The 24,746-nt window shown below is 54.4% G+C and overlaps 4 protein-coding genes across 4 annotated transcripts; 1 reads left to right on the plus strand and 3 right to left on the minus strand.

Annotated features, from left to right (window-relative positions):
- Positions 1-148: 148 nt before the first annotated feature.
- On the minus strand, positions 149-1,977 carry M406DRAFT_80744 (uncharacterized protein). Its single transcript, XM_040926006.1, has 2 exons — positions 982-1,977; positions 149-922 (listed from the first exon to the last, which is right to left on the minus strand). Exons 1-2 carry the CDS (start codon positions 1,681-1,683, stop codon positions 245-247), a joined length of 1,380 nt encoding a protein of 459 aa, XP_040776103.1. The 5' UTR covers positions 1,684-1,977; the 3' UTR covers positions 149-244.
- Positions 1,978-2,767: 790 nt separating this feature from the next.
- M406DRAFT_278874 (uncharacterized protein) lies at positions 2,768-7,830 on the minus strand. The gene is made up of 3 exons (XM_040918363.1): positions 7,561-7,830; positions 3,645-7,276; positions 2,768-3,516 (listed from the first exon to the last, which is right to left on the minus strand). The coding sequence occupies exons 1-3, from the start codon at positions 7,618-7,620 to the stop codon at positions 3,297-3,299; spliced, it is 3,912 nt and encodes a 1,303-aa protein (XP_040776104.1). The 5' UTR covers positions 7,621-7,830; the 3' UTR covers positions 2,768-3,296.
- A 3,686-nt stretch (positions 7,831-11,516) lies between these two features.
- M406DRAFT_356841 (uncharacterized protein) lies at positions 11,517-12,212 on the plus strand. Its single transcript, XM_040923537.1, has one exon. The coding sequence runs from the start codon at positions 11,927-11,929 to the stop codon at positions 12,173-12,175; it is 249 nt and encodes an 82-aa protein (XP_040776105.1). The 5' UTR covers positions 11,517-11,926; the 3' UTR covers positions 12,176-12,212.
- Positions 12,213-19,171: 6,959 nt separating this feature from the next.
- Positions 19,172-20,903, minus strand: M406DRAFT_61886 (uncharacterized protein; the record flags this gene model as incomplete). Its single annotated transcript, XM_040924750.1, has 5 exons — positions 19,172-19,219; positions 19,250-19,294; positions 19,407-20,341; positions 20,470-20,515; positions 20,682-20,903. 5 exons carry the CDS (start codon positions 20,901-20,903, stop codon positions 19,172-19,174), a joined length of 1,296 nt encoding a protein of 431 aa, XP_040776106.1.
- Positions 20,904-24,746: the final 3,843 nt, after the last annotated feature.

Below are 24,746 nucleotides of genomic sequence, written 5' to 3' on the forward strand. Positions count from 1 at the left end.
ATCAACCTCACGGAGACTTGGTTCGGTCACGTATGGGCACATGATCGCCATTTCGCGCATAAGAAAGATGAGAGAAGTAAACCATGATTGAACAGTGGACGACGGCATACCCGTGCTTTTCTTATTTTTCTTCTCTTCTTTTCTTTTTCTTCTTGTTGACTTATCATTACCTGTCTAGTCTAAGGGACCAAGCCTTCTTGTAGCCAAGACAAGCAACAAACCTTCTACCAGTCTTTCACTTTTCTCAAGGGAACAGCCTGCTCGGCGTCCTAGGATAGTAAGCAGCCAATTGAACATTAGGCAGGTTGAGGTAGAAGGCCACAACACGGTCCAGACCAATACCACCACCGCCGTGCGGTGGACATCCGCCCTGCTTGAAAACGTTGACATACTCCTTCAGCCCGGGGGCGTTTGGGTCGACGCCCTTCTTGCGCATGCGGGCCTCGAGTTCGGCGGGGATGTTGATACGCTGGCCGCCAGACATGATCTCCTGGCCGCGCATAAAGAAGTCGTAGGCGTTGGTGACGTTGGGGTTTGCGGGGTCCTCCTTGGCGTAGAAGGGCCGCGCCGACTCGGGGAACTTGTCGAGCACGTAGAAATCGGTACCATATTTCTTGCGAATGATGGCGCCCAGGGCCTTCTCCTGCGGAGTGGACATGTCCTCGTCGTCCGAGACATTGCGGAACTCCTCGGGCCCTTCCTCGCGGAGGAGCTTCTGGCCTTCGGCAAAGGTCAGGCGTACCTCCTTACCGTCCTCGGGCAGCTTGAAGGGCTCCGAGGGGTAGACGGTGCGTACGAGGGCGATCTCGTCCTTACAGCGCTCCTCGAGGTTGCGGAAGATGTAGAGAAGGATACCCTCGAGCATGAAGATGACCTCATTGTAGTGTTCTTCGATCTCCATTTCGATATCGAGACCGGTGAACTGGAGAGAGAAGTGTGTTAGGACAATATAATAAAGAAGAGGAAGGGAAGAAGACGTACCTCAGTCATATGTCTTGGTGTATTGGAGTTCTCGGCACGGAAGACGGGGCCAACGCAGTACACCCTCTTTCTGCCGCCTGCAATCTCCATCTGCTTGTAAAACTGGGGCGACTGGGCCAAAAAGGCACTCTTGCCAAAGTACGGCAGGCCAAAGACATTGGCGCCACCCTCAGAGGCAGCACCAATCAGGCAGGGGGGTTCGAAAGAGTGGAAGTCGTTCTTCTTGAGGTACTCGGCGAACAGGTCGCGCACGTTCTCGCGCACAGTTTGGATGGCCTGCTGCAGGGGCGCGCGCTTGTGCATGACGATGTTGTCGAGATGGGTCTCGAGAGTGGCGGACAGGCCCGGGGCGGCGTCAGCGCCGGAGATGTTCAGCTCCTGCATCTTGCCATCGACATCGAAGCTGCTGATGGGGGCGTTGGAGGCGTTCATGGTCAGGCCCAGCATCTCGGGGCCGCGAGCGATACAGTAGATCTTGGTGATGTGCAGCTCGTAGGCCGAGACCTTGCAGCTCTTGACGGGCTCGAGGGGCTTCTGGACGGTGGCCTCGACGGCGACGTAGCTCTCGAGGCTGATGGCGCCGACCCACTTGACCATCTGCTTGGAGACAGGCTCGCCGTCGGGGCTGGCGGCGACGATGCCCTGGATGCTCCAGTCGCCGACCTCGCGCAGCTCGACGAAGCACATCTTGGCGCCCTGCATGCGGCTGTTTTGGATCCAGGCGCGGAGCTTGACGGCCTTGCCCACGTGCTCCTCGGCGTACTCCTTGAGGGCGGCCTTGGGCGCGGACAGGGTGACAATATCGCGGTCGCCGTAGTTGTCCTTGGCCTTGTCCTCCGAGTCCTCCTTAGCCTTGGCTGCCGCCGTGGCCGCCTCTCGCTCTGCAGCGCGTTTGGCCTTCTCTGCCTCCTTCTTGGCCTTGGCCTCGGCCTTCTTGAGAGCCTTCTTCGAGGGACCAGCCTCGCCCTCGGCACCAGCATCTGCGGCAGGAGCGGCCTCTGGAGGAGGGGTGGGCTTCTGCTCGTCAGCCATGGTGGGTGGTGGTGGTCGCGTAGAGGAGCAGGAGGAGGTCGAGAGTCGTGATCGTAATCGAGGTCGATGTCGATGTCGATAGCAACGGCGAGACTAAGAGTGACAACGATGAGTTTATAATACTTCTCTCTGTGTGTGAAGTAGACAAGGAACTGAAATATGTGATTTGTCTCCCTCTGCCTCGTGTATACGACGAAGAAGAACAAGTAGAACAAACAGGATGGAAGAAGGAAAAGTGAGGGTGACTCAACCGGTCAGTGTGACTCTGTGACTCTTCTTTTTTTTGTTTTGAATAAATTGGGGCAGAGACGTTCTCGCCGTCAATTGTTTAAACAGACAGAGGTAAGCACGGTAAGTACTTTAAGTAGGGTTGTCCGGAGTAGTGAGTAGTTGGACAGGTCACGTCAGTTTTCCCGAGCTTGCCCTCTCTTCCGTGGAGGGGTAGATTTTTGAAAAGGAAGGCAAGGTGGGGTGGTTGCCCACCTGCAGTGGGCAGACGCTTCATGCAAGCAACCCCCTGCAAAGTCGCTTTTCCACTCACTCCACTGATTCCTCTGTCTCTCTCTTGACCTCTCGACAACGCCATTCGTGTTACAATTTTCATCAGCAGCTTGCTCACCTGTACGTCTCCTGAGGTCCAACAGGGCTCATTTCCTGCTCAGTCCCAGGCTCTTGGTGTACAGCAATATCTGGGACCTCGTCCTCAGAGAGATGACTGCTCTCACATCATCATCATCATCATCGTTGTCGTCGTCGTCATCAACGGTTTCTCTTATTAGGACTACTTTCAAAAAGGCAAACCCTCTAATTTCTTCGCTTTCTCCTTGTCTGCCTTGCCAAATATGGTTGATGATTATGCTGGGTCCCATCGACGCGGTATCAAAGTGATTTGTAATACAATAATGCTTGTTCCTTTCCATGAACTCCAGAAGCCCGGAGAGAGCCGGCGAGACGAGGCTCGATAAGCCAGCAGAAACTTCTCAAAGAGGAGATGATGATGAATCGCTAACATCTCCTTTCCCTTTGTGGTTGTCGTTGTAATGGGGCGAGTCAAGAGTCCAGGAAGTCAATGATGCTTCCTACCTGTCCCGACTTCATCCCTCCCTCCCTTGCCCATCTCCCTTTCGCTATGCCAGACAATTAATAGAAAAGAGTTAAAAGAAAAAAAAAAAAGCGCCACCGATTCTCAGCTCGTAATGCTGGCAAGCAGTCACTGTCGAGGAGTTTTTACGGCTCTTCGCTATCCTCGCAAGTCCCCTTCCTTCGTTCTTCACACGCCGGTATTAGAAGGACGAACCCGCCGCGGGTTCATTCGTACAGGTGAAGAGATTGATGTGGTGGTCGCCCCTCGCTGCGGCGCCCATGATCATGCGGTGGGGGTGGAAAGCCGTCGACGAGATGGGAGAACCGCGATTTTGTCCCAGGAAGCTCGAGTATGGCTCGACACGCGAAAGCTCCTTGCCCTGGAAGTTGAATACCTTCACTATGTGGGCGGACGTGCCACTGTGGTCGCGTCAGAGGGTTAGAAACATCCCGTCGTTGGCATACTATCAGTAAATAGGGAGATACATAAAGGGGAACGAAGAAAGAAAGAAAAGAGAAGGAGAGACGAAGAAAAAAAGACCACTTACACAGAGAACACGGGCAGGTGTTCGTGAACACTTGCCGTCCTGAGCACGTCCTTGGTGGTCTGGAACACCTTGAGAGGCTGGTCCATTCGTATGTCCCACAGCTTGACCTTGCCGTTTCTCGACGCCGACACAAGCTCCCTTTGCCCGCCCCGCTGCATGTGGACGCTGCGCACCCACTGTCGATCCGGCTCGTCCTTCCACTTACGAACCATGGCCTCCTGTGGCTTGAGGCGCGGGTCAAACACACGCACCGCCCCATCCCCAAAGCCCGCCACAAAGATGTTGCCCGTCATCTGGTCCGACGTCAGCGACGTCACGCAGCTGCCCGACCGCGCCGGGATGTCCATGATGCATGTCTCCGAGCTGGCGTTCCACACCCGGATCACGCGCACGTCGCCCGCCACCAGGACAGTGCCGTTCACCTGCAGCCAGTCAAAGACCATGCCCGAGTTGACGTTGCTCGCCACCATGTGCGTCAGCGCCCGCCACGACGACGCAAGCTCGGGCTTCTTCAGGTGAGCCTCGTCATCCCCTGGCGCGTAGTGCCGGTAGATGCGGATCACACCATCAGAGGAGCCGCTCATCAAGAAGGCCTGGTCGTCCTCGTTGATAAACTTGATGTCGCTGATCTTGGACCCCTCGGGATTCCCGTTGGAGAACCTGCTCTTCTGCTTTTGCAGCTTCCAGTCCCAGACGTAGATAGAGTTAGCATCGTCTGCGACGGCAAGGTGGTCTTCAAACTGATGGAAGGTCATCTTGGCGGGCTGCGCGCCGTTGTTGAGCAGCGCCAGCTGGTGGTTCCACTTGTGCGAGCCGGCATGAGATTTCTGAGGTTGCGTCTCCCGCAGGATCCCCTCATTCCTCGAGCGCCTCCACAGTCGCGCATTGTATTCCTCGCTGCCGGGCTCCTCGGCCTCGTTAGCCTTCATCTGTGGCTCCCAGAAGTATTCGATCGACCAGTCCAGGAACCCGCTGGGCAGGGGCAGCACTGGTGCTTCTCGCATGTTGCGCTCCTTGTAGCCAACTGAGACTGGCTCCTCCGCGACGTGGTAGTTCGCAGGCGCCATGAGCTGTTCATGTTGCTCCGGCGGCGCGTCGGGTAATCCTGTCCTGTTTCTCAGCGAGCCGCTCCTAGAGGCGGCCAGGGCAGGCGCAGGGGCCGTGCCGGGGTTGAGCCCATCAGCACCTGTCCATGGACCAAACAGGGTGCTGAAGGTCCTCTTGAGCAGACCTGGGGATGGCGGCACCGACATGTCAGAGGTCAGCGAGTTTCCCGTGTTTGTCCGTTGGTGCGAATTCGGGCCCTTGACAGATACTGATTTGGTCCGTCGTTGAATCTCTTCCATGAGGTTCTGGGCTTGCGCGCCAACGGCTGAATGCAGCAGTGCGTTGTGCACATAGTCCGTGACGACGGTCGCATCCATCTGCACCTCGGGATGAGGATCAACACTCATGATCATGATGTGTTTCCATGCCGCAGCTATGACTGTGTTGTTGGAGAGCCCTTCCGCCTGGGGTTTGATGGAGCCGTCCTCTGTGCGGTATGCAGGCCGGGCGTAATGTAATAGCATGTTCTGCCTGTCGAGCAAAGCATCCTTGGGCGGGAAGAGAAGGTATTCCTTCTCTTCCAGCAGGTGCTCGTATGCTGCGACGATGAACTTGCTCTCGTACCGCAGCACAAAGTGCGACAGGAAGACGAGGAGCTCTCGACGGACCATTGCGCTTCCATCATTGGTCATGTCCAGCAGCGTCCACGCGATAGCTTCTTCAATCCGCTGCACCTCAGCAGTCAACTCGGCGATGCCGATGAACGTGGTCATGGCGACGAGCATCGCCGCACGAACCTCGCAGCAGGGATCCTTGGTCAGGGCAGAAAGCTTCGTGGGGGCGTTTTCCCTGATCCCCTTCCATTTGGCCTCGGCCATGTTCAGCCACAGTTGGCTCAGACACAAGCAGGACCATTGCCGCAGGAGCGGGTTATCCTTGTTCTGCAGATACAGCAGACAGTAGGCCATGATGTCTGTTTGGTTGCAGACCACCTGTCCAGGTTTGTAGTCCTTGCAGAGCATGGCCAGAATGAAGGCGCACATAGCCTTGTGCTCGTCGCTGTTGGTCACGCAGAGGACCTCTGAGGGCTTGAGGATCTGGACGAAGTAGTTGTAGCCGCTGTCCTTGATCAGATCTTGTTGACACGAGATATCCACGGCCAGGACCCGCGTCCAGATGAAGACCATGACGGGCTTGAGCTCCATGTGCGTCGACTGGAGCAGCTTGAGCACGTACGGAAAGATTCCTATACTCAGAGAGAGCTGCACAGCCCACGGCCCGAGATCCAAGAACCTGCCGAGAAGGATCAGGGCCCGCACCCTGTGCTGCTGGCTCAGAAGCACCTGCAGAACCACAGGAAGCTGCTCGGGCGGTTTCTGCGACATAGCGTCGCCCCTCGTCAGGTAGACGTCAAAAGCGGAGAGCTGATCGGTGAAGAAGGAGGAGCTCTGGTACTCGTACTCGACACCATCGTCCTTCCTCTCTAGCATGGGGAGCTGAGCCAGGGCCATGTCAACAGCCAGGTCCCAGCTATCCCACAGGGGGTGCTGGCGGGTATCTGGCAGCTCGGGCCACGACTGCGGGTGACAGCCGTACACCGACATAATCCTCTGCGCCAGTAGGAAATTTCGAAACAGTGCGGCGACCATGAGGTCCTGCCTGAAGAACTTCCTGAACAGGTGCCGAGGGAGCGTGGTCCAGGCAATGGTGTCGGTGATGGCGGTGAAGATCCAATTGAGCTCGCCCAACGGGGTGCGCCTCTCCTGAAGGCGACCCGGGAGCTTCTTTGCCCTCTCTGGGGAGATATCGGTCTTGAGCGGGTTCTGCAGGGCAAAGAACCACAGGGCCATCTCGATAGGCGTGGTCAGGCACGAGGTGAAGAGGTCGGCGGGGAGCTGGGGATTGGTCGGCAGGTTCTCCTTGGCGGCGCACGCAGCGAGGTGGATATAGGGGGTGAAGTTGACCTTCTCGTAGTTGGGGTCGCGGGCAGCAGCATCGGCTTGTTCGCGCTCGTGCTTATCGGCAAACCGATGGAAGTTGTTGACGATGTTCCCAGCTTCGGAGCAGTCCCACACAAAGATGGTCGGAGCAGCCAGCCACGATTGCAGGTCGTAGAGCGAGACGGGGATGTACTGGGTGTAGTTCTTATTGAAGACCCATAGCTCGCCTGACGCCGTGGGTTTGGGAACGCCATGACCGTTGTAGTGCAGTAAGACCCTCTCATCCTTCGCATTACGACGGAGTGAGATGCAGAATTTCTTGGTCTCCTCGACTGACGGGTCCAGATACTGCTTGTACCGCGTTCTTATCGCGAGAGTCTCGTACTGTGCCTGGAGCGCCTTGCCGATGTTCTCAAGAGCTTTCTGTACTGGGGGTACGGTAGGATCCTGCCATGCCTCCAGCTTTGCGCCCGGGTTCGTCTTCAGCTGGTCTGGAGGTTCGACGCCGATATTAAGACAGACGGCGAGTGCTGCAGAAACGGTCTTTAGACGATCTCTCATCCGCCAGTCCTGGATGGTGAACGGCTCCGCCTTGGGTCTCCCCGTCGTGTCGTGCCTCTTGTCCGTGTAATACATGTACCATCCCTGCGTCTCAAGGTCAGCTTATACTGGTGCCAAAAAGGGTCTGGATGAAGTAGTAACGTCATAAATCGGGCAGCAGGAGAAAACAAAGCCAAGATGCCCAAGTTTGGATCAGGTCGCGTGTATGAAGCAGGCAGATCAGCCGCTACTACTGCCAGCTGCAGCAACAGCCGCAGCGCATTGACTTATAGATGCACTTGGTATGAAAGAAAGAAAAAAAGGTGCAAGGGCGAGAGAGGGGGGGAGGGGGGGGCAGTATATAAAGACCAAGAAGAGAAGCCTCTCACATTAGCAAGTTGAGATATTATGTCCTCGCTCTGGTAATGTCCATCGAAACCATGCCTCATGCCAAAATCCTCCGCGGCAGCTACGATGGTCTGCTCGTCGTTGGAGTTCTCGGCGCTGCTGTCGAGCCCACGAGACGGATGCTCGCTCCTGGTGCGCAGCAGCTGTGGTTTTGCGGGCCTGCGGGCGGCCTGGGGTCGCTGGTGGTCGAAGCCGTTTGTGGCCAGCAGGCCTGGGTCTTTGTGATTGTCGCCTGGGGCGCTAGAGGGGCGCGCATGGTTGCTGGTTGAGCTGTGCCTGGAGGCGGCGGCGGCAGCATCAAGGGCCTGGGCCTGGGCGCGTGCTGCCGTAGACATCTTTGCCTGGGGGTCAGGTCGGGTCGGGGCTGCGCCCGAAGAGGATCTGACGGCGGAGGGCATGTTGTCGAGGGTGCCGCGCGCAAGGTGGGAGGAGGAGGAAACAGTTCTGGCGGGGCGGGCGGAAAGGTCGGAGGATGGCGAGAGGAGCTGTTGGTGCCTCGACTGGGCAGGAGGTTCGACGGTGGAGGCGGGGTTGGCGGGGTTGTGAATGTGATTGTGGTACAGTTGTTGACGCTGTTGCTGGCGGGCGAGCTCGGTACCGGAAGAGGTGGTTGTGACGGCGGTCATGTTGAAGATGATGTTCGCCTTCGCCTACTGCGGCTCCACCATCCTCGTTCGTCTGACAACGCCTTGAGTTCCCAGACTGGTCGCTTGTCCTCGAGATGTGGGAGGGGAATGGGGACAATGCTTGCAGGACGTCAAAAGGCTGCAGTCAAGAACTGGTAGCCAGGATCAAAAGGGTTGAGCGGCGCCAACAATCGCCGCCTGGTGACGCAGGCGTGTGAGAAAGTCAAGTCAGCGTCTGCGTTCACCTAATGTTCATTCCCGGCCGTTGGGACTGGACCCGCAAAGATGATGGAAGTCAAGTGGGAGGGCCAGCCGCGAACATCACGTAATAGGGTGGGTATAGTTCCGGCTGCCGGGTGCTAAAGGTGCTGGGGGGGCTGGGGTGCTGTGGTGTCTGCGTTTCTGGGTACGGCGCACGAATTGGCAGGCTGGGGGGCGGGGGGCGGTTGCTGAAGGTTTGTTTGGTTCTGGGGCCTGCAGGCAGGTGCGTCGATGTGCGTATGCCAGTGAATTGTGCTACTAGGCACTGGCTGTAGACGAGGACACGGCCTGCTATTTTATTAATTTTCTGTCAGGTGAAAACAGGACAGCTATATATCCAGATTGCGGTTTCACTCCAGGCCTGATGTCCTGCACTGGTCATGTTCTACAAATTGTGCGTACCTTGTGTGAAGCACCACGGTGGGCGAAGGTTGCGCAAACCCAGCTCTGCGCAAGATGATACAGAAGGGAAGAAAAGACGAACCTGTACCAACCAATCAAAGAGGGCCCTAGGAACGTTTTCCGTTGGCTACATTTCCGGCAGGCAAGTCAGAGTCAAATAAATGTGCCAAGTGCGCCTACGAATGTACCAGTAGTACTATGAACATATGTATGACCGCTTCGTGGCGCGTGCGCTGGCCTTCCCCTCTTCTTCCCCTTCTCTCTAGTTGAAGATGTAGAAGAGAGGAAAAGCACCCAAGCCCCCCATGTCTCAACGCGTGGGTGAGGTCCCCACTTTGTTCTGGAAGATGGAAGACCTGGCCCAGCCAGCTTTTGTATGTATGTGGCATAGTACGACTGTTAAGGCAAGCCAGAAGGCCAGCTTCATGTCTATCGATAACGTTAACATCCTAATACGGTTCTCACCCACTTTCAATGAAATTGCATCACACGCACTGTAGGGGAGGTGCACCGGCAAGTCTCGTCAGCCGTGCCAGACTATGTACAATCAAGCCTAAAGCATACTCTGCGCGACAGATCTGACGCTGGATGAGTCTGGGTAGCAGCAAGAATCATCGATCGCACACAGCTATGCCCTTCAGAAAGATGTAGTATGGAGTTCTGACAACGATTTCATTTAGAATATAACAAGAGACCGTCGTCTGCATTTTTATAATAAGGTAGTAGGGATGTGTTTGGCCCAGGCAAACGAGAAGAGGCTTATAGTATGATAGGGGTCGTGGCAATAGCCCGCCCAGAACAGAAAGAGAGAGAAGAAGAGAAGAAAAATAAAAGAAAAAAGCAAAAAAAAAAAAAAAAAAAAAAAAAAAAAAAAAAAAGGAACGCTGACAGAAGGGCCGGTCGCCGAAACGAAGGTCTTGTTCGAAGATCTTGATTATTATATGGAGGGATCGCATGAGCTCATGGAGAAAACAAATCTCGGCATGGACAGGTTGGGTATGTGGGTGGGTACGGGAACATCTGTAGGACCCTGTACGGAGGAGCACCGATCCTGTTGATGTTCTGTAAATTTCCCTAGGGCTCAAAGTTGCGCATGTAATTTTGTGACCCCCCTTCTCTTCTCCCCTTTCCATGTCAAGGCCGTCCCGTCTCTCTTACTATTACTCATGCTACTGTGTTACGCACATGCCATGCAGTGATTACTACTGTAATAGTATAATAAGTACTTCAATGCAATAATCTTTCCATACTAAGATGGAGATCAAACGGCGGGTCCACAGAGGGTCTGTATATGGCGAGGCGACAGCAACGGTGAATGTCGATCCTATCATCTTGAAAGTCAGCTGTAGCTATATGCGATGCAATGCAGATGTTTGTGCTGCAACACATTGCAGTGCAATGCAGTACTACCTTCAGTACAGTGCATGTTCCTCCTGAGCAGGATCGTTTGCCGCAAGATTCTTTCTTTCGAAGGAACGGACCGTGGCTTGACGAGATGAGACAAGAGAGATGCACCGCCTTTTGGGGTCCAAAAAGACCACCCCAGGGGATTCAGCACAAGTCCCCAGGAGAGTAACGACACAAGAATCCTGGCCGTACTTGTGGTGTGGTTTCCATACAAACTTTGGCCCTACCATGTACTACATGGGGTGGTGATGGTGGTATTGGATGGGGGAAAAAAGAGGGTGTGTGCAATCACATCACATTGCACATGCGTCTAAGATAGCTGACAGCCCCTACATAGGAGTGAGAGATTATTTATAGCAACACAACAGCCAGCCAAAAGATGATGCTCATTAGTTTGAAGAACGAATTCGAAACTAACATGATAGGCCATAGCACACAGTGTCCTCGAAATTGGAGGTCTTACAATCACGGACTTGACATTTCCAACCAGCGAGTACATGAAACATTTATCAACTATGATTAATCAGGGTTGGAAACTGAAACGAGGCTGGCGAACCTCGGTCGATGTCAGTTTTTTGGGGTTCGAAAGAAGAAAAGATAATCAGAAGTACAAAGTGAAACTTGCTGGCAAGCTACGACTGTGGTACTGTGGTACGCCGCTCAGGCAGCCGAGTCTGTACTGCCTGCGTAGTAGTAGGGCATCAGAGCGGCTCTCTCTACCAGTTACGGCCCAGGCACGCCCAGGGTACCGAGCCCACTACACCGTACCACATGTGTGTACAGGCGCAGGGCCCTTGCTGCAGCCCCACTCGTACCTGAACCTGCAGCCTGCAGGGAGTGCGGAAGGGCTCTAGCGTTCCACAAAGATGCATACCTTGGGCAGCCCAGGTTGGCCCTCACTGGGCTAGGACCCTGTACGCTGTAATAGTATAGTGCACCATAGCCTGCTCGCTCCCTCTCACTGGCTTGCCAGCCCTCCCGACCGTCGGCTCAGCACATCTCAGGCGCCGGTCCAAAACCCTCCTCTCTGTTCATCAGGGACCAGGGCAGGCAGGGGGCTGTTGTATGTAGTGGAGGTCCTCCTCACAACGAAATATGCTTCGCACCCAAACCGTGCCATAAGCCCAGGTGCCAGCCCGCCAGCGTCCCCCCCCCCCGAACTTGGCCTTTCTCCTTTCGCATGCCAGTCCCCATTTACTGCAATTCCCATCTACCACCCCCATCCTATCGCTCGTCTGAGCCGCCCTTTTTTTATTTTCCTCTTTGCCCCCCCTTGACTTTTATACTCGAGGACTGGGTTCGACAGGTGACGATGAGATGTTAATGGGCTCTGACGACTAATTCGTTTGCTCTTTATTGTTTGGACCTCTCAGCCTCGAACCCTCGACGTTCTCTCGCTGATTTGGATATCCCGACGATCGCATCTCTTGGCCTCGCTTCGCCTCACCTCCTCCAACTTGCCCTCAACCTCGCTCGAACTCCACCGGGCACCACGAGCCGCGCCCGTTCGTCGATCCAGCGATCAAGCGTCCCAAACTCTTCTTCTCTGTTTTTGTGCCAGGCCTCCAAGCCTGGAGTTGATTGTTCCCTCAAGTCGAGGTGTGGGTCGTTTAGGAGGAAGTCAGGGACATCGCCAGCGACCAAGTCCCCGATGTGCCTCTATTTCCAGCCCTCTTCAGTCTCGACAACGCACCATCCACAACCTGTTCCGCCGCTCCTGTGCACCACCCACGATCTCGATTTCTCTTGCTCTTGCCGCCTCCTTGCAGCTCGTCTCTCCGATCTCACATTCAGCCTCAGCCTCGATCCGTTCCGTATTCCCAATTTCTCATCGCCTCGCTCACGTCTAAGCCGGATCACTGCGCTCGCCTCGCCCCTCCCGTCCGCCATCGAGGCGTAGGGTCGTTCCCACCAACCCCCTGCCCACCTCCCTCTTCAACGACGACGGCATCCCAGCTTTGACGGCTAGCCATGGCTTTTCTTTTCAAATCAAAGAAGCACCAGGATCGGGCGCTGGCCGGCGGTCGCGAGGGTATCAATGGCTCTCAGGGCTCTATGCAAAGCCCAGATGCTCGCGCGAGGGTCGTCAGGGACGAGAAGGCCAACACACATAGGTCGACGCCCACTGGCAGCTTGAACTCCATCGACAACGACGGCAGCAACGCGAGTCCCGATCAGGGTTTCAACCCCAATAACCTCCGCCGCGCCCAGACTGGCGACCCGACGCCTCAGATGGCCAATGAAAGCCCACAACAGGTAATTAAACCTCCCCCCCCCCCAAACATGTCACTTGCTGCTCGCTTTCCTCGTTTGTCGCCTTGTACTTTCTTCCTGTCTGCTGCGCCGCAGCAGCCTGCAGCCTGCTTCCCGCTGACTTCGCTCGTTCTAATAGATGCGCAACGGCCCCTCGCAGACGAGCCCGAACTCATCGCTGTACCCTTGGTCCCAACGAAAGTTGAACTTCACATCCCCCCACCCGGGTCCCTTCCCCCGCTATGGCGCCGCCGCCAACGCGACCTCCTCCAAGGAGGGCGATATGTATGTTATGGGAGGCTTGATCAATAGCTCTACCGTCAAGGGAGATCTCTGGATGATCGAGGCGGGAGGCAGCCTGTCGTGTTATCCGTTACCCACCACGGCCGAGGGCCCTGGTCCAAGAGTTGGGCATGCAAGTCTTTTGGTCGGCAACGCGTTTATTGTCTACGGAGGTGATACAAAGATTGAGGATAACGATGTACTCGATGAGACCCTCTACCTATTGAATACATGTAAGCCCACCCCCCGCCAAAAACCATTGCTGCCACCCCTTCTTTTCTTTCCCCTTCCCTTTTCCTTCCTTCTTCTTGGGCTTTCCTGTCTTACTGACCTGTCTCAAGCAACACGACAATGGTCAAGGGCCCTACCGGCCGGGCCACGGCCCTCGGGTCGATATGGCCACACCTTGAATATTCTGGGATCCAAAATCTACATCTTTGGCGGCCAGGTCGAAGGCATCTTCATGAACGATATGGCTGCATTCGACCTGAACCAATTACAGATGACCAACAACCGGTGGGAGATGCTCATGCTGAACAATGATTCCGGTGCTGCAGGCCCGAGCAAGGTCCCACCAGCAAGGACCAACCACACGATGGTCTCTTTCAACGACAAGATGTATCTGTAAGTCTTTTCAACATCCAATTGAGAGTGATCATTTTCCTTTGTGGCGGCGGCGTTTCTGATTTGAAGTACTACAGATTTGGAGGCACAAACGGTTTCCAATGGTTCAACGACGTCTGGTGTTACGATCCAGCGACAAACGCATGGACGCAATTGGATTGTATCGGCTATATTCCTGTGCCTCGTGAGGGTCACGCCGCCGCGCTTGTCGACGATGTCATGTACATTTTCGGAGGTCGGACCGAAGAAGGCGCCGACCTGGGAGATCTGGCAGCTTTCCGCATCACGTCTCGTCGCTGGTATACTTTCCAAAATATGGGGCCGTCCCCGTCGCCCCGCTCAGGTCACAGCATGACGACAGTCGGCAAGATGGTGGTCGTGGTCGGAGGTGAGCCGAGCCAGGCAGCTCCGCCGGTGAACGATCTCTCCATGATCTACATGTTGGACACTACCAAGATTCGATATCCCAGCGATTCACAGATACAATCACAGAGGACGCCCGGACAACGGCGGCCCAGCATGGCCGAACCACCATCGCAGTACGCTCGCAGCGCGCCATCCCGAGAGGGCTCCCAGGGGCCACCAGACCAGAGGAGGATCGTCCCAAGGGATGGAGGTATAGCGAACAGCCCAAATGGTGTGAGAGGCATCAATGCACCCGACGCAAATGGTGTCAGTCCACCTGGGTCCGGGGCACGTGGGCCCAGGGGTCCTGCAGGACCACCCCCGAGCGGGCCGCCTCCGCAGGGCCAACCTCCAAGACCGGGAGTGAACTCACGACCTGGCAGGAACACTTCTCTGGAGAGGAACGACTTGCCGGGCGCCACGTCAAGTCACTCGCCTCCAGTACAACAAGAAAAGGCGGACAACTCAGGAGTCAATGGACGGCGCACCCCAACATCCCAAGCGGCCAGGTCGGGCCCCGGGAGCGAGACCGTGGCTGCCGAGGCTGCTGCTGCGGGGGCGGCGGCGGCGGCGGCGGCGACAACGACGACAACGACAAGAAGCGGGAGGGGGACGCGCCAGACACGAGGACAAGGCTCGATGGACAGCACAACGGACTCGGCTTCCAGAGGTGTTGTCACGTCCCCACCGGCGTCCAGCTCAGGCCCCTCTCCAGCTACAGCTCCAGCTGCGGCCGCGACTGCCGCTGCTACTGCTCCCGCTTCGAGTCCAGCTGTGACAATCTCGACCGCTGCTGCAGGACCGCCGCCAGCCAGGCCGGCCTCTCCACCCCCACCTACACGACAGCCCAGCAACCCAGTATCTCGGCGGTCTTCGATGCGCAACTCACAGACAGTGGCTCTCTTGAAGGAGTTGGACGCAGCACGCAACAGAAACGCCTGGTATGCATCGGAACTGGAGTTGGCTAGGAAATCCGGCTATGTCGCAAATGCGTCCCTGAGCCCGGTTCTGGACAGCCGTGGCGCAGAGACGTTTGATGATGACGACAAGCCGCTAATCGAAGCCCTGCTGGCTATGCGGACAGAAGTTGCTAATGTGCAGGCTTCCCTCGACAAGCAAGCCGTGCTGGCTTCCAAGCACATCGCCGAGGCCGAAAGACAGAGAGATGCTGCTATCCAGGAAGCTGCACATGCGAAAGCGAAACTGGCAGCATTCAGTAGCGGCGATTCCGCCGCTTCTTCGTACCCGGATGCCGACCGCGAAGGAGACGGTCGGTCCAACGAGCTCGGTCGCAAACTCGCTACAGCGCTGACTGCCCAGCGGGAGCTGCAGAACGCCCTGGATCGAATGTCGACAGACGTGGATGCTGAGAGGCGCGCTCGCAAGATTGCGGATGACACGGTAGCTGCCGCTGAAAAGCGTATGGCTGCCCTGGAGGCGTACAAGCAGCGGAGCTCATCAGAACTGGAGCAGCTGAAGGCGGAACTGCATATGGTGCAACGCGAGGCAAGAGAACAGTCCGTACTCGCCCACGAGGCTCAAGCCGCTCTGCAATTGCTGCAGGCGGAGAAGACGCGGTTTGAGACGCAATACCACGAGGCTGTTGGCAGCTCCAAGGATCACAACGACACGATGGAGTCCCTCCGCGACGCCATCCTGGCATCGGCTGAGACCAAGGCTCATCTGGAAGCGAAGCTAGACGAGGAACGAGCACTCCGGGAGAAGGTCGAGAACAAGCTGACAAAGCTGAAGGCCGAGCACGAGGCACGGACCGCCGAGCTGGTGGCAGCGACTCAACGTCTGAGGGACGCCGAGGAACTTGCCGAACGTCATGCGAACGAGGCGCGGACACACCGACAGGTGGTTCTGGCTGGCCTGGATAGGATCTCGACCCGCGACGCCTCATCAACTGGCCAGGTAGACAACAGCCGAGTTTTGGCGCTGCAGAGCCAGCTTGATGCTGCCAATGCTCTGGTCAAGAGGTATCAACAAGAGGCCGACGCGGCTTCGGACAGACTGCGTGCTGCGGAGGAGCGGATAGCAGGCCTCGAAGCATACCAGGAGCAAGCCAGTAGGGAAGGCGTTACGATCCGGAGGCAGTTACAAGGTACTCTCAGGGAGACGCAGTCGCTGCAGGCTGCCAACTCGGACCTCAAGCACCAACTCGCCAGTCAGCAACTCGAGGCCAACGCGATCACCGTGCAGCATAACACGCTCAAGGACATTCTCGTTGAACGAGGTATCAGCCCCACCAGTGTTCTCAGCCGGACTCGGTCCATCACGAGCCCACGCGAGGGGTCCCCAGAACTGTCTAGAGTACGCGACCTGGAGAAACAGCTGGCTGCATCCCTTGCCGCCCATGAGGAGACGAAGCAGACGATGTCCTCCCAGTCTCACGAGTCCGAGGCGCGGTACCGCGAGAAGCTTACCCAACTCGAGAACGACTATCAGTCGGCTGTGCACTACGTCAAGGGCACCGAAAAGATGCTCAGGCAGCTCAAGGAACAACTGTCGAAATACAAGACGGAGAGCTCGCGGCTGAAGGAGGAGCTATCTGATCTGGAGAGAAAGGGTACCGCCGCCGCCGGTGGCGATGCGCCGGCGGACTGGGAGGACGAGCGCCGGCAGCTACACAGCAAGATCGAGGAGCTGCAGGACGAGATCACGTCGTCCTCCTCGCAGCTCGAGCAGCAGCTGCAATCGGTGCGCCAACAGCTCGCAGATGCCCAGCGTGCAGCGCGGGACAACGAGAGCGCCAGCGCCCGCCTCGCCGCAAGCAAGAGAGACCTGGAGCAGCTGCAGCAAGAAAACGCGCTTCTCGAGCAGCGCGCTCACGATGCCGAGAACAAGGTGTCGATGCTCCTGGACCAGGTCGAGACCTCTGTGACCAACTACCGGCGCAGGAGCAGGCAGCTTCCCAGCATCGGCTCGACCGACCAGATGGCCGCCGCCCTGGCCAATGAGTCTGCCACCAACGGCGGGGGTCATTCGCGCAAGGAGAGCTCGGAAGCAGGGTCGGTCTACAGTCCCATGGGTGACGCGCGCAATAGTGCTGCGCTGGACAACCTGGCCAATGAGCTTGAGACGCTGCGCACCCACTGGGAGGCGACCAAGAATTATCGCCTCAGCAACACGTTTGATTTCGAGACAACGCCGGCAACAGCACCCTCGGACCCGGCTGGCACGAAGGACGAGGGCAAGGGGAAGACAGACGAGGGTTTGGGACTGAGTGAAAGCCTGGCTGATTGGAGAAAGAGGCTGGACTCTTAAAAAAAAATTAAAAAAAAAAAATAACTTGGTGATCCGGAGGGTCTGTCTGTCTTGTGCCAACCTCCTGCCTGCGTTGAGGGGCGTTCCTCGATCATCCCAATTGCACGGGGCGTCCCTTGACGGTTTCACGAATTGGCGTTTGGAATTCTTTTTCTCTTTTCTTCTTTCCTAGGGAAGACACCCTATTTTTATGTAATGTTTCTTCTATCAAGCCTCTATTTTTCTTCTTCTTCTTCAAACCACTTACTTCTCCCTCTGCAATGTTGACATTCTCGCTTGTCCGCTTGGTCACATCACTCTCCCAGGGGGAAACGGAGCTCCCTCTTTGGTATTTTATTCCTTTGTTTTCTTCAGGATTGCCTCTTGCTGTTTCCAATTGTTGCATACCCCCGCATTACTTATTCACACATCACCCATGAGTTCCCATGTGAATGTCAGAATTGAAAGAGGAAAAAAAATAACAACAGATAATTGGGTTCTTGGCGGGTGGAGGGGTTTCTTTGTGTATGTATGTATGTACATATGTACGATAACATGGTAGATGTTTGTTTTCTTCACCTTTTTCCTGCCGCATTGCTGTGGTGGTCGTATTGACAATACTGAGAGAAGTGCCGTGCGCATATGGTGTTGTGTATTCAAAACGTGTTTGACAAGTATTACAAAATGTTGTTGCAGTTCGTTCATCACCCGTGCGGCCCCTTGGTGTCGTCGTTCTGCATCGAAAAGATGCTCTTCCTGCTTGGCTGTCGTATCATGTTCGTTTACTATATATCTTTGCTCTGTGCTTCGGGTTACTTGTCACAGCACGAGATAAAATACTCGGTCAATTTCACTCCAACATTCCATCATCTTTAGTACTTTGATCGGCATGTATACAGCCATACTTTCTTGCGCACAAACACAACCTCGAGGCAGATTGAATCAAGTAGAGTCTCTGAACAGGTACAACATGGCGGTCTCAATGTGTATACGGTTTTAGGTTGAGCTACAGTTTCCTTTGCTTGCTTGCACGGCTTGCTGAGATTCTTGTGTGATTTTTGATAAGTGTAAATGGATTCTTTCAGCATTGCGAGCTTAGATTAATTGTTTTCACAACTACTCATCATAACATAGAATATTATGTGTGAACACTAACTCGTAGAAGTCGTTGATTGAACTGGTGAGGCATTATTAATATAATTGGGTTTCAAGACTCTGAAGTCATCATTAAAAGAAATAAGCAGGTTGAAAGCATATTTGATCATGTCCACAACTATGCAATAGTGAACATCAAGCAACGAAGGTGCTGTCAAATAACTTAAATATATTACATGGAATGCGCTGTTGATAATGCAGTCTGGATAGTCTTTCACACAGACATCAATATACAATAGAGCGAGTATCCTTCATTGGGTTGCAACACTGGCTGCTGCTGTGGCATATTCGACAATCATTGACAAGTCTTTCACTTTAGAACAAATAATACTGAACAATCTCAGCCAGACCTGTGCCACATGATCATACAAGAAATCATGCCATTTGAGAAGCAAATTTTGGAGACGTGCAGAATAAGAATATTCAAATTCAAGCAGCCATGCCTAAGTATGTAAGTATGTATGTAAGTACTTCAGAATGAAAAGTCCATGTCACAACTAAATGGCCAAATACAAATCAAAACCTCCCGCCTCCAGTTGGTTTCCCTTCCCCCACACAAAGGGGCATCAAGCACTATACCACCAGAATGCAAGGTAACGTTACCCAACTCATCATCATCAAATCAACATCATGAATAACAACATGAGAGATGCATACAATATGACCACCAACCAGCGAAATGAAGCAGATCAAGCAGACTAGACATTACACACGACAAACAGCAACTCACCCACCCACTCTCGGCAGAAGAGCATGGGAGTGAAAAAAAAAAAAAAAAAAAAAAAAAAAAAAAAAAAAAAAAAAAATATGACAAAAAAAAAGGAAAGCAAAAAGCCAAAAGCAGCGCAGAGCAGATCTCCTCGAGTTAGTCAAAAACACATGGGCAGGCTGTCTGGACCCCTCCCAGGCCTGGCCGTTGAGCAGGTAATCACTCCGATACAGGCGCAGGCGTGTCTTGGGTCTGATCATCAACTGCCTTGGACACAACCGCATCCGGTTTCCAAACAGCCTCAACAATACTCATACGACATCCCTTGGCACGCGTGACTCCCTGGATCAAAGAAGAAGAAGGAAAAACCGTCAGTAAGCATTCATCATCTCCACAATACACATATAAAACATAATCAATCAGGAACGAAAAAGAAAAGATTCAACAAACGTACCTTGAACACAAAGCCCTCATCCGCCAGACGGAACAGCTCCCGAAACTCCTCCTCGGTCCGCTCCTGCGCGTTCAGCAGGGTCAACATGACCATATCCATACGGCGCATGATCTTCTCGTCCCAGGGGTTCTCCTGCCCCGGGTCGCGCAGGCAGTGGTCGTTGATGATGATGCGGGCGCCGGGCTTGAGCACGGGGACGAGGTTCTTGAGGATGTCGACCGCGTACGGGGTCGAGTAGTTGTGCATGATCCAGCGGAAGTAGTACACGTCGGCCGCGACGTCCTGCGGCGTGAAGAAGTCGTGGGCCTGGAACTGCACGCGCCCGGCGACCTGGGCGTCCTCGCAGACCGGGTCCGGCGCGCTGGCGACCGTCTTGGGCAGGTCCTGCACGATGAACTTGATGCCCTGCCACCTGCGGGCCAGGCTGACGCAGACGACGCCGTGGCTGCCGCCCACGTCGACAAAGGTGCCGCCGCGGGCGTCGACGTCGCCCAGGTCGCAGCTGTCGACAAAGTACGCGACCTCGTAGCCCTCGCCGCCCGTCAGGCTGGTCATGGCCTGGCCCATGCGCCGGGACCGCTTGGCGTCCCTGCCAAAGGTGGCAAACATGGGCTCGACGTCGACGGTGTCGAAGGCGAACTGGTAGCCGGCGCGGGTGAGCGAGGTGGCCTCTGGGTGGGTCTGCAGGGCCGGGAGGACGCCGTTGGAGGCCGGGAAGATGTCCTCGACGTTGAAGCCGACCCAGGCGGCCAGCTCCTCGTCTGTGGCCAGGAGGCGCGAGGCGGCGGTGTGGGCGATGAGGTTGGGGCTGGGCTCGGTGAAGATGTGGTTGGTCATGGCGGTGCGCAGGACGCGCGCGAGGTTGACGGGGTCCAGAGGGGTGAGCTTTTGGAGGTCGGTGAGGGAGATGGGCTTGTCGAGGGGAACGAGCTTGGCTGGAAGGAAATGAGTATTTTCTCAAGTGACAGTTGCTTTCTTTCTTTCTTTCTTTCTTGTGTCTGGGGGAAAATGTGTGAAAGGAAGGATAGGGAAGTGTTATGTGTAAATAAAGTGAGTGCCTTACCAAGTTCATAGTTGTAGATAACCTGAAGAGCCAGAACATCGAGGAACTTTTGTCAAGAAATAGTATCGTCAGTTTACACGTCATGTACAAATGTAAATGTATGTATGTATGGAACATGAAGAAATAAAAATTAAAGGAGTTGAACAAGTGCATAAGTGTTTGTGTTGATCGTCAAAAAGGAAAAGAAAAAAGAAATAAAACAAAGGTCTCACCTCCCAGACGCCCCATCTCACGCTCTCTCGTGGGCCGATAGTAAGGTCTCGGAGCTGTTTCGTGGCGTGGATGATTTCCAACCTGCAGTTCTGGATATCTGCCGGCAGCTTGGGAAAATCATCTGCAGCATCCACGTCAAAAGCAGGCATCGGCAACCCTTTCTCCTTCATGTACCTCTCGAGCTTGGCCGTCTCCCTGCTGATCTTTTCTGCCAGGGCCATCATGGTGCTGCTGCTGGAGGAGGAGGACGACGACGAGGAGGAGGTTGTGGTCCCGTTGACTGGTGGTTGTGGCGGTGATTTTGTTGTCGTTGTTGATACTGCTGCTGGCACCACTGGCTTTTGATTTTGCTGCTTGTTATTTATGTCGTTGTTGTGACGGCCATTGTTCGAAGAGCCGAACCACGAGACACGACTCAGCTTGACCATCTTGGCGGTTTTCTGTAGAGGGATAGAGAGATCGAGTAAAGAGAATATGTTCTTTTCTCCAAGTCTTGCTTTGGTTGGTCGTGTGGATGAATGTGCGAACCGGCCCCGTTAAACAATGCCAGCCACTTTCGAAGAGACGATGACTGCTTTGTGTGGGTAAAAGAATATCCAAGTGAGGAAGTGCAGACTGAGTACCCAAGGAGGACTGCCACTTGAACAACGAAGAATCGGTTTTGATCCTACGTCTCTCAATATTGTAGGTTGAGTGAGACTGGTGGAAGAGGGAGGAATGGTCCAGACGGAGGCAGATCCCTTCAGACCCAAGGGGCCGGAAGATAAAAAGGATCACAGAATAGTAGGTACAAGTTGCTACCCAATCTTCCCTGTTTGGGTTGCACTCTGGAACGATGCCGTTTTGTTCTTTCTTTTCTTTTCCCGCTCCTCCTTCTTCACCAACGGTCCCGGCAGAGAGGAACCTAGCTGCCGGACTGAGACAGCGTAGAAGCGTGCGTGGGTTATTTTACCTATTTCTCATCAAGATATTATGTGTTAGTCTCAGTAAGGATAAATGCAAATGCAGGTTACACCTGTAGCAAGCCACCGATGTTGTTTTTGGCAAGGGGAACAGGGAAGAGGGGGGAAAACGCCAACAGCCTCTCTCTTTTTCCCCCTCCCCACCCCTCCTCCTCCTCTGCTCCTCCTCGCCGTCATCCTGTAGTTCTGCACCAAGGAAGGGCTTGGCCAAAAGTGATGAGCCTGCCGACGGAACTCTCTTTCTCACCACCCCCCTCCACCCACCCACACACACACACACACACACAAGAATTAGACCTGCGGTGAAAGGATGGACTAGGTAGGCAGACTGGCAGGCAAAGCAGACAGGCGCATAGGCAAGCCATCGGTGAGGTTAACCAGCGGTTGAGAGCTGAAGAACCGGATGGACGCCATGTGGCGATCATTTGTTCCGCCGATGGTTCCACCGAGGAGTTACCGACAGATTGGGAAGCAGGGTATGGCAAAGGGCTGACCTACCTAGACGGGATGAAGAAGAAAGCAGTAACAAGAAAGGTGGGCCAGGGCAAGATTGATCAAAGTATCAACAAGAATTAACTTTTTGTTGTGTGCCCTGTTGATGCAGTGTGATGGAGTGGGTTTAATCTGGTGGTTTTGCGAGACTAGAGAAGACAAATCATTCAGATTTCCCTCACCCCCTTTCTCCTTCGTGATGGGCCAAGACTGAATGACTGCGTGACCTGAAGGGCGGGTCCCCACGGTTGTTGCTTGCTGCAAGTCATGTATGTATGTCAGTGGAACCATTCACACCAGACTACTATAGTAGCAGCACATCGCCCTCTCTCTCCATATACTACCCGTAGGTAGTGGGTGGGTATGCATGCAGATAGTGTGCGGGCCAAGAGTGGAGGAGGACGAGGTGAAAACAATAAAAATAATGGGTACATACGCTGTCGTGCTGGCTGGCCTACGAGAGGATCTTCAGCCGCTGCTGTGCGGATCTACCAGAAGGACAGGGAGTGTGCCAGTGTGAGCTTCACCGCCTAGAAACTATTGTCATAGTATGTGAGTAAATATGCAGTGACGAGGATGGCCCTTATGATATCTACTATAATATCAACAGTGCTATGGTAAATATAATACATACATACCTCCAGCCGAACAGATATGTGAGAGGGTATGTGTGTTGTTGAAGAATGACTCGTGTGTTAGACAATGACCAAGTTTCCGTGGCTTGGGCTCTCTTGTGAGTATTTGTTGGAGAAGAAAGCGAGTGGTTAATGCTGAGCTTTTTCCTTCGAGGAAGAGTGTCTATTCAGAGCCTGCACCTGGACTTTCTTGTTCTCCTCCCTACCAAAATCTCGTGCAAAGGGATGTGTAAATCTCGATGAGAGCCAGAAAGTCAAAAAAAGCGATGTTGACTAATTCGCTAGTCACCCCATGTATGTAACAAGGAAAGCTACCCTTAGGGGTGGACCGCGTCAAAAGTTGCTTTTTCCTTTGGGGTGGTGGTGCTGTGCAGGGCCTCGAGGCGGCTGGGCTGGACCAGATTGGCTGCGTGAATCCAATCAGTAACCACACATTTCTTGTGGCTCGGGTGAGGAGGCGACGACAACAGGTTTTCCCCAGAGGAGTCTTGGGGGGTAGATTAGGTGAGGAAAAAAAATAAGAAAAGAAGGCGGAAGAAAGAAAGAAAGAAAGAAAGAAGAAAAGAGAAAAGAAGAGAGAAGAAGAACAAGGCAGAGAGAGAGAGAGAGAGAGAGTGTGTGTGTGTCCTGTGTGTGAGTGAGGAAAAAAGAGAGCAAAGTCGACGATCACTATGCCCACAGGTCCACACAAGCACCCAGTCCCCCTCCTCCTCCTCGAGAAGAGCGACAGGCATACTAACAGCACTGCTACGGTTACATACTTACTCGGACCCAAAAGACCTCGGAGCATGGTCCCGTTTATCGACAAGACCAGCGTTGTGGGAACAAGGCTAACGGGGATTGTGAGCAGTAGTAGGAAAGTAGGAAGTTAGTGATAATGATAAAAAGCAATATTATGGATTGGGACATACAATACTAGCAGTACCGCACAGCTGGGGCATGCAGCATGGGAGGGAAAAGTGAGCAAGCTATAGGCTCCCGATGGGCCGCAACCAGGGATGAGGCTCCCTCTTGCATGGCGATCTAGACCTCCTCCGTCATCTTTCTTTTACCCCCTCATCCTTTTCTCCTCCATCTTGCCAGGCTTGCTGCGAGATGAGAGAGAGGGAGAGGGGGGGAGAGAAGGGAGAGGAATCCGAGCATGAGGAGATGCGGTTATTCAGATGGTATATTCGAGACACTGTGTGAATGAAAACCAAAGAAAAGAGCAAGAAAAAAAATAGCCACCAGAGAGAGGGGCTCTCCCATGAGGCTCTCTCTCCTCTCTCCTTGCTCCTCCAGCCAGCTTAGGGATCCGAGACACTGGGCACACACACACTCCCAGCTGGCGTGGTTTGTGGTGTGTCTCTAAACTAGTCCCAGCAATCCGGACTCCCGGGATGGCAAAAAAGAGTGAAAGATGCTCCTACTACTTACTGTCCCAGGCATGGTACGTACGTACTTACAGGGTTCAAACCCATCCCCCCTTCCCCATAAAACCACCTAGCTGCAGCAGCCAAACCCCAGCAGTGCCAGCAGCGCTGGAGGAAACCAGCCCCCCAGCCTCCTCCTCCCCACCCCGCCGGCCGTTGTTTGCTGGGTGACATCGGGGCCCAGCGGAAGATGCAGAACCCTTTCCAAATATCCTGCCCCCCCCCCCCCACAAATTTCCTCTTCTCTTTTTCCCCAGTGGAAGCCATCAAAGCCTAAAATGCTACCCAAATTTCACGTACTGAACAGGTGCAGTTGATAAGAATCAGTTGGGCCGAGGTTCAACAAGGGGAAGGAAAAAGAAAAAAAAAACCAGAACCAAAACCCACCTGTCGATTACCAAAGTACAAAGTCGAAACTGAGGGGTGTCCAGCCAAAAAGCCCTCCCTCCACCTCCCTCCCCCGCCAGAAAAAGATCAGCAATCCCCTCCTAGGTCTGGCTTGCATGAGATGCCGCCGTGTGCTGGCCACGTCAGTCATTCACTAGAAAATACTACTGTAGTAC

The sequence above is a fragment of the Cryphonectria parasitica genome (assembly GCF_011745365.1).
Source record: "Cryphonectria parasitica EP155 unplaced genomic scaffold M406scaffold_5, whole genome shotgun sequence".
In the NCBI taxonomy this organism is placed as follows: domain Eukaryota; kingdom Fungi; phylum Ascomycota; class Sordariomycetes; order Diaporthales; family Cryphonectriaceae; genus Cryphonectria; species Cryphonectria parasitica.